This window comes from Etheostoma spectabile, chromosome 16 (genome assembly GCF_008692095.1).
Source record: "Etheostoma spectabile isolate EspeVRDwgs_2016 chromosome 16, UIUC_Espe_1.0, whole genome shotgun sequence".
In the NCBI taxonomy this organism is placed as follows: domain Eukaryota; kingdom Metazoa; phylum Chordata; class Actinopteri; order Perciformes; family Percidae; genus Etheostoma; species Etheostoma spectabile.
In genome coordinates this window covers 8,701,360-8,718,607 of record NC_045748.1, presented here as the reverse complement: position 1 = coordinate 8,718,607, position 17,248 = coordinate 8,701,360, and the positions used below count along the sequence as shown (strand labels likewise).

Genomic DNA, 17,248 nt, shown 5'->3' with positions numbered 1-17,248 from the left:
GAAATGAACCGCATGGCACATAGATTAAAGGCTCAACCTGACTGACGTTTGTAGTGGAGCAAATCAAATCACGACAACTAATATTGTCTTTAAACAGCTGATATGTGTGCTGACTCAAAATCTGAGCTTTTAATGGTTACTTATACTTGGACGAAGTCTGTGTAGTACGTGAGTGCATGTGTGTGCATTGGCACAGTCCACTATGTTCCACAGGTCAGCATGTCTTTGAATTGGCTTATCATCTCCTTCAATTTCAGGTCACGAGTACACACGCGTGTCGGCAGCAGTAACACACTTTTACTGAGGATCTCCAAATGACTCCTATAGTCTTCTTCCAGTCCAGGTTTAAGCCAGGAAGTGAGCTGGCAGAAAAGGAGGAAGCAGAAGCAGCTCTCTCTGGCTGCAGGTAATGACCCTGAACATTGACCTCCAACCTCACCCTCCATCAGTCTGAAAATACACACTCTGACAAAACACAGATGTGCAAACACGGTGGTGTTGCCTACAATTATTTTGCAGATACTGAAGGAACTGTGTCTGGCAACTTAAAGCCTATACATAGCTGATGTTTCTAACATTAGGACATCCTTTTAATGTTTTAAGGCAACTGAGTCTTTAACCATAAATCACTAAAGACAATAAAATCCTGAATTATAATTTATCTTTTTATTATTTGACAGCAACAATAACAACATGTTGCATTTGTTCACTTATTACATTTACAGAGGTGGTCAGGAAAGCTGTATGATACATGGACTTTGTTCACACAATACATTTGTCCTGCCTTTATCAAAGTGTTTGACAAAGCTGGAGGTACAGCCGATGAAGAGACAGTTAGAACATGAGCCCTGTCCAAAACCAACCCGCAGATCTCACACATTTGAAAAACGGTGCAAAAACCAGCATCCCTAATGCTGGTGTCTGCACCTGAGAGTACAATTGATGTGTCAATGGTCAACAAGTAGTCTAGATGTTTTTGGACAGAGCCCATGGCTTTGGATGGTGACCGACTGGAGCTGCCTCACCAGTTCCAGAAGAATAACCTGCTGCCATACTTGGAAGGCTCCAGTTTTCCCTCGATGGCTGGGTTGGGCTCAGGACGTGGTCGAGAATGGTAGGGGTTCTCGGGGAGGGCCCGCTGGGTCTCCACTTTGGTCACCTAAGACAGAAAAGGAACATGCAACCCCATGACTTGTCAGACATACAGCGTGAAAACAAGTTGAAATACTAGCACCCTGCGAGGACTTTTAAGTGGACATGCTCAGTTTTAGGGGCTCGATTGTTCTTGACATTGTGATCAAAACAACTGACTTGAAACACAAATTCTTCATATGTTAGGGAATTGTACATATATGTGTAGGTAAAGTTGAGACCAATATCCATGAATCAAAGAATAAGCAAACAGACATTTCCAAATGCAGTGTTTAAAAAACATTAGATGATCTAATCAATAAAAAATAAAAAATAAACAGTTAAGTTTCTTCTGCTGACAACTTGTCTATTTCATTAAATTCTCCTTGACCTCTTTCCTTAAATCATTATAGACAACTCCTGTTGGCTCTTCTTTATCCACCATATCCCTCATCCTCTCGCCTGCTTTTTCCACCTTTGCACTTTCTTTATGACTTTTGAGTCCGGTCTGTCTTTCCTTTACTCTCTTCCTTCGTTTCTGTCATGCTATTGTCTTTCTCCAAGATTGGATATCTCCCAACCTGAATGGGTAACTCTTTCAACCTACTTAGAAAATGAGTTTACTCCCATCCACTCAAACACGTCTTCTTCATTTGTTTTATATAGCTAAGCAATCAGAGAAAGCCAGTGAGTCAACAGTCAACCTGGACATTTTTCATACTGATCTCAAGTCAGATTTCTGTTCTTTTGTTTGCCTGCTCATGTGATTTGATTTCATGAACAGTTGTGCCTGGAAAAGTGCAAAACGGGCAGAAGGTTAATTACAACCATTCACAGATTCCCTGGTTTGTCCAAGTGTCTTTTCAGAGACTACAGAAATAAATGTCCAAAAAGCTATAGTCCGGATCAGTTGTTGGTCTTGTTCTTTTGCTGCTACCTAATTAGTGCTTTGAGGGCGTTATGCAAGCCCCTAAAACTGGCAATTTTATGAAAAGAAAAACCTCCCTGCTCAAAAGTGTAGCTGAATGAGACTGTGTGAATGAGACATTACATAGCTGCAATCAAAGCTTCTTGCATAGAACATAATTTGCTAGAATAGAGCCCATCAACCCAGCTGCTCACATTGCAACTGCAGTCAATTCTTCCCAAGTCTCACCTTAGACAGGTCTCCCAGCTCGGGTCTCTGCCACCCCAGCTTATCAAGGACACAGCTGTCGAAGGCTTGCTGCTTCTGACGGCAATGGCGCAGTTCCGCCAAGTTGGAATAATCCAGACAGGTCCAGTACTCTGTGAAGGACTCTGCACAGTTTCCCTTGATTTGTCTACAAGAAAGAGTGAAAACAGAGACTTGAGTCTGAATCAAATATGCAAGAATAAAATGAAAACAGTCCAGAAAACTAAGTTCCTATGCATGAGCAGGAACTATTACCCTTAAAACGCTCATTTATTAATATCAATATGTTTAGAGAGATAGAGATAATGTGACAAAAGTAACATTTCATAAAAATGATAAACAGGGTTCCTACACCTTTTCCAAAGTCAAGCAGTTTCATCGTGCATTTTCAACTGCTCAGATCCAAAATTCACACTCCAACTATGTCAAAAACTTTTATTAAATTGAGGTTTATGACTTCTCAAAAATATTTTACAGGTTTCCATAACAAGAACTTTCTGAACTGGTGATGTGAATGAAGTGCTCCTAAAGGTGTCTGGCAGTTGCCAGAAGCACCGAAGAATCAAACCAGATCCTGGGTGCAATTACAGCTTTTGACAAATCTTTCCTCATTAAGATAATTACAGGTATTGGTCTTTCACAGTAACTCTCAGTTTATCTTTGGGGTGAAAGTGTCGGTTGTTTGTGTTTTTTGAGAACCAGGAGCAACACGTGCGCACACACACCCACACACCTCAGTTTAAAACAGACACAGCAGAGTGAAAAACCCCAGACCACTTCACCAAATAGTCCCCAATGACAGTGTTATAGACACAATAAACTCTGTACTTAACTCATTGATTGATTCCTATACAATAGCCAAAAATGCAAGAAAACCACTTATAAATAGATTCTTACAAAAACAAAATAAGTGAAGATAATCAATTAAAAAGCTTTGCAAGAATAAATACTGACTCAACCAGCAGATGTCTTTAACCATCATATGAAACCTTCAGTTCTACTCACAGCCTAACCCACTGTGTGTGCAGGGTGTTATTGTTGTGTTTGTGTGTGAAGACCTTCACCTTCATTTTACTTTCTTTTGGGCAATATTTTGGAGCTTTCTTTTTGTGTTCACATTCACAAAAACATAGAAGTTGTCTGCAAATTAATTACTTATCTTCACTCCATTTTCACCCAGAATGTCTTTAATATCTTGCAGACAACCAAAAGACATCTCGTTCAGCTACAAAATCTCACCACTTTAGGTTCAGTGCACTTAGTAGCAACAGTGGATAGGAATTCATGGAAGACTAATGTGTTATAAACATCAAGAAATGACAAGTTATCTTAAACCCTCCGATGTTTTCTGTCCTACCCTCACATCACTAGCTTTAAATCGCAAACCATTCTACTTGGCAAGGGAAGACTAGCATCTTCATCTCGCTGCCGCCAAAAGCCAATGGAATGAAAATCATATTAGCAGGAAGAGTTACAGGATAGGAAACTGTGAAATTAACAACTGTAACCTCTGGAAGAATGACTGACTACTTGCAACTTCCGAGCACATTTTCTACCCACATGTCCATCGCAAAGGAAGAAATGCAAAAACTCTTGACCAAGGTTTCAAATGGTCTCTCAAACTCTGTACCCTTCAGCTGGCTCCAAAGTTCAGCCACATCTTCGATCACTCACTGACCACAGGTTTTGCAGATGACACCGCTGTGGCAGCCTTCATCTCCAAAACTGTATTAACTATGTCTAATCGCTAGGTTTCTAACCTATCCACTGTTACCTGTACATCTGATGAACTAACTCTTTTTTTTTTAACTGGGTGTGTAAACCAAAGTATTTGTTGCCAGAAAGTTTAAAAAAAAAACGTGTCTTTGTGTTACCTGAAGAAGTTTAGTGCACATTCGTTGACTTTCCTCCCTTCTTCTAGACACTTTCTGGGGTCTTTCTCCTCCCAGCGGCAGAGCATGAACTCCTTGTTGGGTTTGTCACACTGGGAGCCAAAATGGTGGGCAGCACCCTTCAGCACTGCAGAGGACACATTGATCTGGACAGAAACAGGGACAGGCACATTAAAAAAAACAAAAAAAAACGAGACTGGGTAAAAAAGTAATTCATTGACCAATAGCAGATGCACTAAGGCATTTAAAAAAAAATGTTTGTGTATTAAGCCTAAAGCTTGACTTAAGGTTGTGCGAAGGCTCTATGTAGAGCTTTCGCCCTAACCTACGTAAGTGGCCTGAAGTTTATACTTGTGCACGCGTTGATCTCTTAAGGAAAATAGCAGGGCCGGCATGCGTGTGTGGGGAGTGTGTGGTAGCTTCGAAGCAAGTACCCACTCTTGAGTCATAGTGAGAGAAACAAAGTGTCTCCCCTTCGTTTTCTGACCACTGTGAGAAATCTTTAGCGGGAAAAGTTAACCCTCTCTTTGATTTCATGAAGTTTATGGAGAAGGAGAACCAGAAAAAGAGTAAGGGGAAATGCAACACAACCAAGCCAAGACCAAGCAACATGCATTGCCGCAAAGTTTAGTTAAATTTTTTCAAAAAAAGCACATCAGGCTACGGCGTAGGACTGTGTCTCCACGTACCTATGAACGTAGCCACGGCGTAGATTTTACACAGAAGCATAAATCACACTTAACTGGGAGCAGCTGGAAACTTCTAGATTAGCTCCAATAGTGAAAAGTACACTTCCAAACACTCCCAGGTTGTTTTATTCAGCCACCTGTTGTATAAAATTTACTAAACTTGTGTATTAAAAAAGACTATGAATAATAGAGTTTGTGAGTCATAGGGCTGGAAATGACCAACGATTTCCCAAATCGATTCAATTCCGATTCACGAGGTCCCAAAACAATTATTTTTTAGATTTTATTTAAATTTAAATTAGACGTCAATTAGGTTATGGAAATTTCTGTTGCAATATCAACTTTGCGTGGATATAAAACAGATTCTTAAGAAACTTCTGCTGTAAATTGTACAAGCAAGATGCAACCCTCAAATATTTTTATAATGCACCAGGTTAATGTTTACATTAAGAAGTGGCCCCCGAAAATGTCGTTTAAAGTACATTTTACTTATACATCCCTGGTGGAATGGCATACATTTATAAAAAAAATAGATTTTGGAATTTTGTGAATCGATATTAGTTCACTAAAACAAAAGATACATTTTAATTGGAGAACCGATTATTTTAATCCAGCCCCAGTGATCTAAGCTAGCTATGAGGTCTGAAGTATTTGTTAGAGGATAACCATTTATTTTTCAGTCCGGGATCTCTTTAAATTATCTTTCACTACAAGGCTGTTTCTAGGTTCTTGGACTGTGTTGATCTGTAATATGTTTTACAAATGTAATACTGTAATTTAAGCCAATTATAGTCTCATGCACAATAATCAATATTGAGAATGAGTGAATACAATAAAGCAGATTTTGTCAAATCAAACTTTCTTTATAAGAATATAAAAATAATGTATGAGGTCCTTGGCAATACAAGAACCAGTTATACTTCAAATGCAAAAATAGCACAGTAGCATGAAGCATTACAGTGTAACTGTAAAACACTTTTTCAAACAACAGAATTTACAATAAACTTTTACATGCACATATGTTATGCTTGATATTTTAACCCATATTTGTGTTGGAACACAAGCTGCTGCCAGCCAACATCTGTCTTCCAAGGACAAGTTCAATGTGGCACATAGCATTGCTGCTGACATAAACCGGCCAAGGGTTTGTTTAGGGACAGCCATTGGAAAGTTACTGTTGCCATTTGGGGTTAATTGAAGAAGTAATTCAGACCATAAAGTGCTCGATACAACGTTAATGAAGGTTAACACTGTCTGTTGTCTAATACTGCCAAGGTGTATTTCGTAGAGATGCCGAGGATTTTACCAACTTCAGTTGCATTTATAATTATTTACTAATGGATGTATAATGTTATTATCAATCTACGTTATCTTACCAAGTTTCGGCAGTGAAGGCACGTAACACCAGCGGCAAAAGATATAAACTACTGAGCATATCTTGAAAAACACAGCAGATATCGTTAGCTAGTAACGTTAGCTTGTTAGCTAGCATGGTCGGTCTTACTATGATTTCCATTCAAGCTAAACAATAAAAACTACTCACCTCATCCACGTTCAGCTCCTGCAGTGAAGGAGCATCCAGTTTTGTGGGCATGGCTGTATGTCTGTGCAATAAAACCAACTCAGAAAATCAAATACCGCTACTGAAAAAACATTCAAGGTCCTCGTCTGGCTCCAGGACGAGCGACGAGGCCGCAGAGAAGGTCAGTTTACTGCGCCTGCTGGCTGCTGTCAGCCGGGACGCGCATTCTGATGACGCAACAAATCGCGACCAATCCCAGAGCCGCTGGGGCATGCGCACTTAAGGAGCTGTAAATAGAGAAGAATAAATTGGATACATTTGTTATTAGTTTTGTCAAGTTTAATTTTGAAATTGTTAAAATGATAAAACTGTGACATGCAATCAAACAATTGCTCTTCAGGTTGAATAGTTTAAGTGGTAGTCTGGCTTGGCTCTCTGTTGCCATGGTAACGGTACACTTGACCGTTTTACAGTCTTGCTCCAGTCGATAAATCCCTGGTTTGTGTGCTTGTTTGTTTATTTTGAGAAGACAGGGTGCTAGAAAGTCAATGTAGTAATGGAGCTCATCGGAAGCAGTTACAAAGGAGATACGAAAAATGGCAGGTAAATGTCTGTTATGTAACTCTAAAGACAGCACGACATACAACACATAGGCCTACATATATAACGCTATAACGTTACACACCGTTGATTCAGGTTTGCTGAGCTAACGTTATGAAGAGCAAAAGTTGTTGTGTGACCGTCTCTTTTCTACCTCAGGATGGATGGAAAAGGAGAGTACACCTTTCCCACAGAGACAAAGTATGAGGGAGAGATGAAAGATGGGATGTTCCACGGCAAAGGAGTTCTTCACTTTCCAAATGGAAGTAAATATGAGGCCACCTGGGAAAACGGCGTAGCCAAACAGGTGAGGAGTAGTGTGTGTGTGTGTGTGTGTGTGTGTGTGTGTGTGTGTGTGTTGTATGCATGCATGTATGCAAGTCAGAATATATGCATCCACATGCATGTGTTTCACATTGGTTATAGTTGATATTACATCTGGTCCCTTTTAGAAATCACTCACCATTATTGTCATAGTTATTAGGTTTCTCTCCTTTTTCCTGAACAAAGCTACAGTCTCTCTACCTTTCATAGGCTTTTGCCACAACAGTGATCACTCCAATTATTATCATTATTTCAGTTGTGGTTCATTTAAAATGGTAGTAGCTCTAAACCATGACTAATCATGGCACAGACTACCCTGCACCTGCATCCATTGCAGCCCAAGAAAACCTATCTCCATTCAAAATAGACCTAAACCACTCAATATACTCTGGAAATTATATCTGGTAGCTCATATAGCTTATTCTGAAACTTGCACATCTCAATTCCAACTCTGCCTGGGGGGTTGAGTATCCTGCATTATTCTTTTTCCTATTTCAGTAAACAAATTAAACAAGCATTTTAAAGGAGCACTAGCTTAATTACCCTGAAAGGTTTCTATCCACTGCATATGCATCTGTATAAGAAACTCTCAAATTCAAGAATAAATGTTTTATTAGAAATCTTGTGGTTGAGGTGTAAATGTCACTGCAACTGTTTTTCTCTAAACTATATCAAAAAGGGCTTTGAAATAAAAGAGCCAAAAATAACCAACATAAGATTAACAGCAACTTCTATTTATGTCTTATGCAAGTAAATAGAACTTTTTTTTAACTGTAGACATTTTGACGCAGCATAGCAGCAAAAGCACAGGTGTAATGAATAACATTAATCAAGGATGTATTCCACAGGTGTTCAAGGACCAAGGTGCTGTGCATGCTGGCTCACTGGATAATTAATTAATTAATTGGACACTAAGGCCCTTTTTACACCTACATGATTATCATGACAAACAGAGACATTTCCATTCGTTTGTACCCTTTGTTTACACGCAAACAGAGAATTTGCTTCTGAAATCGAGTCTTTCTAAAAACTACGGCCATAGTGGAGATTTTTGAAATCTTTGTTTGCACGTTTGCATGTAAACTGAGACAAACAGTGGTTTAAGCAGCCGAGGAAGTGAGGAACAGAAGAGAGAGGAAGAGATTTGTTGCTGTTGTTGCTATGTTTTGGGATTCTGATTGGCCAATGTGGGCTTGAGCTTCTCGTCACACTGCCACCTACAGGTTTGGCATGCTCTTGACTGCATTGACGGCACACGGGTACGTGTAAATGAGCACTTTTCTAAAAAACTGACAGATGTGCACAATGTTATTTTTGAAATAGGAGAGGTTGAAATGTCTGTTTATGAAAATAGCTGCCCACGTTTAAACATAGTCTTAAGTGAAGCTGCTGTGCTTCTCCTGCACGACCAGTCTGTGAGAAAGGTCTAGCAAGAAGACATGCTAAATCGAGCATGTCTTGTACAAATTTACACATTAAACATTGGTCTCTCTTCTCTTCTTTTTTGAATTTGTATTTGATCCCCTGCCAAGTAAGCACTCAAACATTTTATATAATTAGAATTAATTCCATTTCCATGATTGCAAATGATATTGTTGACATTTACATTTTGCCAGATTACTGAACAATGTATGCTTATTTTTCATTCCCAATAACACAGTTGTATCATCCCAAAGAAACACACACAAACACACACACACACACACACACACACACACACACACACACACACACACACACACACACACACAGTGTGCCAGTTCACCCAAAAGACATATTTTTCCACTTTCCCCTGGTGTATATATCTATGCAGACATTTTTGGTTTTATCTGCTGAGGATTTGAGATATTTCAGCCTTAAACCTAAAACAATGGAAGACAATTTAAATTGTTTTGTTGTGCTTAAAGCACTGAAAAGTGACATTTGGAAACCTCAACAGCATCTTATCTTTCCAGAAACTATGTCTGGGGTACGTAGGATAATCCCCAGACCTTGCTTTCAACAGTTTTTACTTTCTGCCAAGAATAGCCCCAAGGAAAACTGCCAACAGTGAGGTCTGTGGATTATCTTTAACATCATCATGGCATTGCTGTTGAGTTTTTCAAATGCATTTTTTTCGCTGCTTTAAGGAGCACAAATGACACTCAATTGTACAGTGGTGGTGAAAGATGTAAATATCAAAAAATTGTCTCCATGGCCAGACACCACTAGAGGTAAGTTGAAAATTATGTTTTCTGGTTAAAAAAGAAGAAGAAGAAAAGTGATTTCAACATTGTGCTTCTTCACAAGGGGTCATTTACCTTTGCTGATGGTCTGCAGTACCAAGAGAAGGACTGGGACTACTGTGATGGTTACGACAGGCGCTTCTACAGTGAGAGGTGCAATGGACTCAGACCTGCAGGTTGGATTTATTTGCTTATTCGGTCAGTTGACAGCATTTCCTCTCTATCTCAATCAAACAGATCATTTAGCTTGAAAATATGATGAACATTGCCTAGAGTTCAAACGCTGTTAATACATTGAGATTGGGAACCTGTGCATGGGAGGAAAGGAAAGGAGTAACACCCAAAGCAATAACTTGACGTTCTATTTTAATAAAATGCTGCTTAGTGTGGTCAGAGATTTACTTCTCTGTATCGTTGTACTGAATGCGTGTCACAAAGAAGAATAACTGAGCTGGCTTGATATATTTTTGAGCTAAATCTGGACAGCTCTTCTTTATTTCAGTCCATGTTCCAGATTTTGGGAGCTAGCTAGATAATGTAGTAAGTAGTAATTATTACTGCTGCTTTTTGAGAGTCCATCATAGGCCTGACAAATAGATTCACTTTAGATTCACTTTATATGGATGATCAATCCACATGGCCTCATTAAAACCATTTCAAAGGGCTAAGATTTGAACACAAAATCATAATAATAAGGAATTGTGTTAGTAGTAGTACACATCGTAAGATTGCTGTTCAATACAAAACGGCTGTTTCCTTCATACAGGAGAATCTCAGCTAACTGATCTGCATCCGCCACGCCTCATTCCTGATGGAAGCTACGATTGTGGAGATGGTTTCTATGACCCCAATTCCAGAGTTGTCACTTCCCACACTGGCAGATTCCTCAGGAATGCAGGTGAGACACAAAATAGCTTGTTATTTTAACTGTGCTAGCCCTGGCCTGTGACACCAAAGATGCGATGGCAAGTAGGAGGTGTCTCTTCTAACAGTGTTCATGTAACCACTTACTTTGATTTGTAATAATAATCCTTTGCTACTAAATAATACCTTCCAACCTGGACATATTTTTGAATTATGTACTTACTGTGAGGTGAACTAAAGTACTGCAATCCAGATAGGATACTCACATTTTCACAACATCTCTATCAGAATCAAAATCGTACCTCTCTCACTGCTTACTTTGCTCTAGTTTTTGCACATTTTTGTTTCCTCTAATTTTAGGGCAAATTGGCTCCATCTGAGCATTGAGTAATATCCAGGCATCTTAGGCTGCTGTGCCAAAGAAAATGAAAGATGAAAGTCAAGAGCAAACACAAATTTCCATTTCAAATTAATAATGTCCACTAAAGCACCTTGTCAGTGATAAATTGCTGTATGTTAAATGTATATAGTAACTTAATAAAGCAGCACCACTTACAAATTCCAGTAGTTATGTAGCTAGTGATTAAACCTGTTTCCAGAGCATGTGTGCTGTAATATCCACCTATGGCCAAACTAATGGAGTGTCCGAAAACCTCTTCACGGATGAACCCCAACCCTGACCCTAACACCAGATACTGACTGGTTTTCGGATCGCCAAAAGTGTGGCGTTTATAATTTTGTTCAGTATATTAAAAATAAACAGGCAAATCCTGTTTCAATTATTAAAAGAAAGAAATTCACACTTCGGCCTATACATCAGTAAAACCCAAGAGTTCAAAGCCAAATCAGCCAAATTAGTACTGAGCGAGCTGTTGTTTCTGTCTTGTTATACAAGATAAAAGTTCTGTGTAAGAAGACACTACTTTTTTAAGAACAGGCCACAGAAAAGGCCTTTCTGAAAATACTTTGAAACATACCAAAGCTCTTGAATTGAATGAGTCTCAGGCAGGGCCTTTGTCTTTGCATGTTTTTTTTTTTTAACATAACTGCATCTATGAAAGCATACAGTGTGGGATTTGATAGCAGTGAACTTATGGAGTGATGTTAAATGGATTAACCCTGGATTCTCTGATGGAAGATTATTGCTACAAGTCATCTGATAAGCATGTTTAAATAGGCCATTGTAGTCATTTTTGTTATTTGTCAAAAGTGGAAAATTCAAGACACATTTTTCCACTGAACGGGTGCCCAGTTTTGGAACTCCTGACTTGAAGTGAATGCAGTCTGTCAGGTGTCCAGATAGGAATTCCCAAATTCTGACATCCTCTGCTCGTCATGTCTCCTGTGACTTTACATCAAGAAACAACATTGCGAATTAGGAAGTGGGTTGTGAATGCAGTTTGTAAATGCATAGCTTTTGGCTCCCTAGGGTTAAGTCCAGTTGGATTGCTGTGCAGCAAAGGTATTTTGACAGGACCATTTTTTATCTGAAACATACTGTACAGTACCTAACCCAGCTTTTATTACTGGTACATGCATGTGGATGTTTTACAATCTTGCAGAACTATTGTAAATTAATTTCAGAAATGCAGGAAGCATACAAATCAGACAATATTTTGGTATGCTTCCATCTTCAGAAATTGGACACACTACAGAATCAGTGTCTGGATCCTCATTCAATGATTTAGACTTTAACATTACAAGATTACATGTGTCAAGATATAATTATGTCAGAATTTTAGCTATGACTCACCAGCTCCCCTAAGCTAAAAAAATATTTCTGGGCTGTATATTTGTATTAAGATGAGCTACTTGCAAGAAGTGGCTTGTGCAATATATCACAAACACTACCTATATGCGCTCTCCCTCTTATCTTGGTATACAGTTCTTGAGAAGAATGCTCCTGTATCCTGTATGGTTTTATTTTTCAAGGCACATTTGTCAAAGTGGGTGTGAAGACAGAATTTATTGCCTCATGGCTTCCGTCCAGGATGAGGATGATGGGACACAGGGCAGACCCTCCCTCCCAGGGGGGACACTTGCTACAGAGAGGAAAGAGGAAGGTGCTCCCCATGTAGCCGCTACAGCTGGTGGATGTAGGACAAGGTAGAACTGAGCCTGTGAAGACAAAGCCTCGCATCTAGAAAAGTTGCAAACATGATTTGTATTGAACTGGTTTGAACTACAGACGATTCAAGTTTTACACCCTGAACTGAACGTCATTGGTAGGAAATCTCAGACTAACTTTACTCACTGGCCAAAACTGACCTATTGTGAAGCTTCTCTGCTCAGTTACTGTTGCTAACATGGACAAATATTCCTTCCTGGCATTGTGCCAGGTAGCAAAACAATAGAATCCTTTGCTAATATCCCCCAAGAGGTTAAAGATTATTTTTGGAGGTACACCGCTTTCTTGTCATCAAGAAGCTTCTGATACGCCTGCATGCATGTCTGGAGGGATGTCAATAATACTGGTACGCCATGTAAAAATGTAGGATAGTGGAAATGGAGGGTGATGATAGTAAGTGTGTCAGTTGGAACCACCCATCACAGATGTGTCCAGAGGGTTAAATGTAAGATGCAACATCTCTGAAACAAATACTATACTGATCCTGGTACAGTTACTTCAAAGAGCCCATTAACTGTCAGGTTGGTGGTTTCCACATGTCAAAGTACATGTCCAAGTAAGACACTGAAACCCCAAGGGCTCCCCAAATACAAGTCAGTTTGGATAAAAGTGTTAAATGAATGTAACACAAAAAATACTAACAAAAAATAGGATGATCTTAATGGCCTGCTCAGTATATCAGAAACCAATGTACACTAGACCAAGACCAGTTCTAACTGGTCCACTCAGCAAGTCCTGCAAAAACACATTACTTTACTCATTGGTGTTGGGCAAGGACAAGGAAGCATTTACATGGACTAGAGGAGTTGTCAATGGGTGTTAACTAAAATTACTCTCTGAGAAAAAGGTATTTTTTAACCGATAGATGATAACAAGTGCCCTCCTTTACTGATACACATGAGATATTTTGGACGTTGCTTCCTACTGTATCTTCTTGTTTGGGAGAACTTTATCTTGAAAAACTATTTATTTTATAAATAGTTTATCTTCAAGGAAAGAATTGTAATTCACTCACAGAATCTTGCTTAATTTGATATCTACAATTCCAAATTTCATTTGGGTTTACAGCTTTTAAGAAGCAGCGAGTCACACCATCATCCAAACCAATATTTCGCTGATTGGTTTGGATGACGGGTTTAGAGATTCTTAGTAGTTTAAAAAAATCTATAAGAATACTGAGGGACAGAAAGGAAGGAAGGTCTTAGTGTGTGTGTGTGTGTGTGTGTGTGTGTGTGTGTGTGTGTGTGTGTGTGTGTGTGTCAGTGACATCAGTGATTGCAGGTTGTGAAAGAGGAACATTCGGAAGTACAGACTTTGTTTCTGGATGATGTTCTTCCCAACCTTCGTCATGAGTGTCCAATTTAATACCACAGCCATTAGTCAAAATACCTCTGGTGATCAAACCATGGCCCCTCCTTTTATGCCCGTCTAGCCGTTTCAATGATTGAAATTTGAATTATGATTTTTTTTTTAAGATCATTACAACATGTAGTTCCACTCACTATCAACCCACTGTGTCATAGTTAACCAGCCCATCTTAAATAAAGCCAACAGACTACAACACAATGAAACGATTACTGTAAACGTGAAACACAAATCACATAATCAACAAACAACTCCAGAAGGCTATTTTTACTCGCTTTCAAAATTCCAGACACATAATTGATCTTAATTTGTCATTGCTGATGAAGATTGTTACTTAAGTTTGAAGGTAAAAATAAAAAAAAATTGCATTACTCTAAAACTGTAATTAAAGAGGAATGAGGGGAACGATACATAGACCACATCTGCACAATCAAATCTCCACCACTGACTGATTAAGGGTTACTGTTATTACAAACAAAGACACACACACACACACACACACACACACACACACACGGTCAGTTGTGTATATCGTCTCTTGGCAACAGGCAGCAACAGTCGGCAGCAGTGCAGGAGGCTGCAGCAGCTCCAGCAGGGGCCATGTGTTGCCATATTGTTTGTAGCACTTTCCTGTTTCTGGAATAACCGCTTCCCTTTGAAATTCTGCACAGAAAAGAGTTCCACACTGAAAACATTCCACTGCCAAGGAAAACACCTCTGGTGACCAAACCACAGCCCCTCCCTTTGTCCCCATCCAGCCGAGGTGTTTCACAGACAGATAAAATCAGCTGAGGCCCTGGGGAGTGGAACACATTCATATCCTTTCCTGAAACTCTAATTTTTCATACATCTTAGAGACAAAAAATTCACCATTAAACAGAATTTGCATGTTAATCCTCTGCACTGTGACAGATAGATGAATAACTTTAAAGATCAGCATCTCTCTCTCTATTAAGCACAAAAGACACAAAAGCAAAGGCTGCTCCGCTTGCAGTGAATTGAAGACAGATGACTTATACGTGTGCATTTGAATGTTTATTTGAGCTTTCACATTTAGGTAAGTTTGATTGCACTGTGGGGCCTCCGCTTGGAAACCACAAAATGCACTTATATTAGCACATATGACCCTAAATAAATCCACTAAGTTGAGCTCCTTGGTTGGTGGACCAGGTTCAGATTTTGACATCACAGCGTGTCATAGCTCTCCTGTTTCTGTGAATACTGTACTAATACTAAGTCCAGCAGAATGTGATCATCTCTTCTGCAAATCAATATAGTACTAAGTAAGTATGGTACTAAGTGTGTGTGTGTGTGTGTGTGTTAATTCACACCCATTGGACTGGAAGGAAACACTTTTCCCTTAGAGTGTATTTTAAGGATTAAGATCAACAGAGTTTAACAAGGTGCCATTATCGCTTCCACACACACAACACTCGCTCCTGTGTACATTGCAAAAAGGTTGTCCATGCAGGTTATTACAATCAAGATGGATATCAACCAAATATCTAATAAACAAGTATGTTTAGTGTGCTGCATTCCACTAAAGGTGCAAATGGCGCCTGAACTTTTCCCTACAAAGGTGATGTGTCATTTACTTTAAAATACCATAGTGTGATTTGATGTGTTTATTTCTGGTTTTATCAGTCTACCTGCAATATTCACAGAACTGATGAAGAATCATTAGATAGGTCTATAAGTTAAATGTATTGACTTACAAAAACTGGTAAATCACAAAAAAAGTCCTGCTGTCCATAGATTGCAAGAAATTACCTAATATACCAGCCACCTGTGCCCTCAAATAACCCAAGGTACCAATTACATATGATTTAAATCCTGAGATAAACGCCGCTATACAATCTCAAGAGGGCAGAATTACAGCAAATATGAAAATGTCACAATATAATTATCATTAAGGCAGTGGTTTGTTAATTGAGGTCTAAACGTAACGACGTATAGGCTTCAATAAGTACCTTCTCCGTTAACAAATGCGTCACAAAGACTGTTTGCGGGCAGCTGTCCGCGTGTCCGATAGGCCCGTATACGTTCCATTGAGCTCCCGATCAGAACAGGTAGAAAGGAAAGAGACACACAGAGAAAGCGAGGAGCGGGGTGTTTTCTACGTGAAGTGGCTGTTAGTGTTGACGCCGGGCAATTACACACAATCAGTCCGAGAGCTGCAGACCTGCTCCCCTGTACAATGGAGCCCCGCGCGCAGTGGAACCTGGGGGTGAGGCCCGCGTGCTGCTCAAGTGCGTGCAGCTGCGAGCGCTCCAGAGAAAGCTCACTTCCCCTGCAATTAGCTACTCATTTCAGTTTTAACAATGCAAAACTGGTTTATTATCAGCTCCTCTGGCAGTCGTTTCGGTTTAAAAAAAAAAAAAAAATCGGTGTCTATTTTTTGGGGGTTATTATTCATTGAGTGTCTGAAGTGGTTCTGAGAAGTTATTTTCGCCTAATTGTCAAGCTTATCTTGATTTGACAAATTTAGCCGAGATTTGAATGGCACTTCACTGTTGCAGCCTCACACAGAAAATGGCCTGTGGTTTAATTATGCAGGCCCCTGGTTATTAGGGTTTTGATTTATACGCTTTACCTTTACACTTCAGTCTGCGCGGTTTGTATTTTTTCACTCATTTAATCATAGGTCAAACGTTTACAAAAACAAAACAATTTACTTTTACTGCAGCCTTTGTTTCCAATAGCCTACTATGAACACATATTCTCAATCATTTCAAATGAAATCTTTCCAACAGATGACTCTGAACATGAGTGGATAGTGCGGACTTGTCGGAAAGCTTGGGAGGAGGTGGCTGGCGTTGATCCTGAAATGTCTGCTGCAACAATTCCTGAAGAGACCAGCAATATCAACTGATATTATTATTACTTTATTTGTATGTATAGCCTATTAAAACTACAGAAAATGTTTTAAATGTTTTGTCTTGTGAGCTATATGTCTGTTTGAGACAAATATTGAAAGAAAAACATGTTTATGTTGACCTATTTCAGTCCTTGTATAGACCTACATGGTCAGTTATAATAAATATAAAGGCGCTATGACATTCATAGTCTATGTGTCAGTAAGCTATAGGCTTCATGCCTCAGGTCATCATTGCAAAGTGTAACAGTCAGTCATATGTTGGCACTAAATGTATAATATTAGCAGGATATGACCCGTGCATTGTCTCCAAATCAACGTAGGCTATTGCAAATTATATTGCTAATGTTCAGGCTGTGTGAGGATCATGTTCTCCCTTTAACATATAATCAGTCTTTAGAATAGGATATGTTGGCCTATAGCCCCTCAATCATCCAAACAACTTCACCAGTTGAAAGT

General features: G+C 39.3%; 2 protein-coding genes across 3 annotated transcripts; one reads left to right on the top strand and one right to left on the bottom strand.

Moving 5' to 3' along the window:
* Positions 1–651: 651 nt before the first annotated feature.
* On the bottom strand, positions 652–6,667 carry ndufa8 (NADH:ubiquinone oxidoreductase subunit A8). Its single transcript, XM_032539089.1, has 4 exons — positions 6,430–6,667; positions 4,180–4,343; positions 2,288–2,453; positions 652–1,159 (listed from the first exon to the last, which is right to left on the bottom strand). Exons 1-4 carry the CDS (start codon positions 6,478–6,480, stop codon positions 1,022–1,024), a joined length of 519 nt encoding a protein of 172 aa, XP_032394980.1. The 5' UTR covers positions 6,481–6,667; the 3' UTR covers positions 652–1,021.
* Positions 6,661–16,844, top strand: morn5 (MORN repeat containing 5). 2 transcript variants are annotated; one of them, XM_032539080.1, is made up of 5 exons: positions 6,661–7,011; positions 7,168–7,315; positions 9,622–9,733; positions 10,324–10,455; positions 16,668–16,844. In XM_032539080.1, the coding sequence occupies exons 1-5, from the start codon at positions 6,965–6,967 to the stop codon at positions 16,784–16,786; spliced, it is 558 nt and encodes a 185-aa protein (XP_032394971.1). In that variant the 5' UTR covers positions 6,661–6,964; the 3' UTR covers positions 16,787–16,844. The 2 variants fall into 2 exon arrangements, with proteins under 2 accessions (XP_032394971.1, XP_032394970.1); XM_032539079.1 differs by lacking the exon at positions 16,668–16,844 and adding an exon at positions 12,354–13,221.
* Positions 16,845–17,248: the final 404 nt, after the last annotated feature.

Coding starts and splice junctions, on each gene's coding strand:
- ndufa8 (XM_032539089.1), bottom strand. CDS start 6,480: ATGCCCACAAAACTGGATGCTCCTTCACTGCAGGAGCTGAACGTGGAT. Junction 4,344..6,429: donor AGGAGCTGAACGTGGATGAG/GTGAGTAGTTTT, acceptor GTTTCTGTCCAG/ATCAATGTGTCCTCTGCAGT. Junction 2,454..4,179: donor TGTGCACTAAACTTCTTCAG/GTAACACAAAGA, acceptor TCTTTCTTGTAG/ACAAATCAAGGGAAACTGTG.
- morn5 (XM_032539079.1), top strand. CDS start 6,965: ATGGAGCTCATCGGAAGCAGTTACAAAGGAGATACGAAAAATGGCAG. Junction 7,012..7,167: donor GGAGATACGAAAAATGGCAG/GTAAATGTCTGT, acceptor TTTCTACCTCAG/GATGGATGGAAAAGGAGAGT. Junction 7,316..9,621: donor AAAACGGCGTAGCCAAACAG/GTGAGGAGTAGT, acceptor CTTCTTCACAAG/GGGTCATTTACCTTTGCTGA.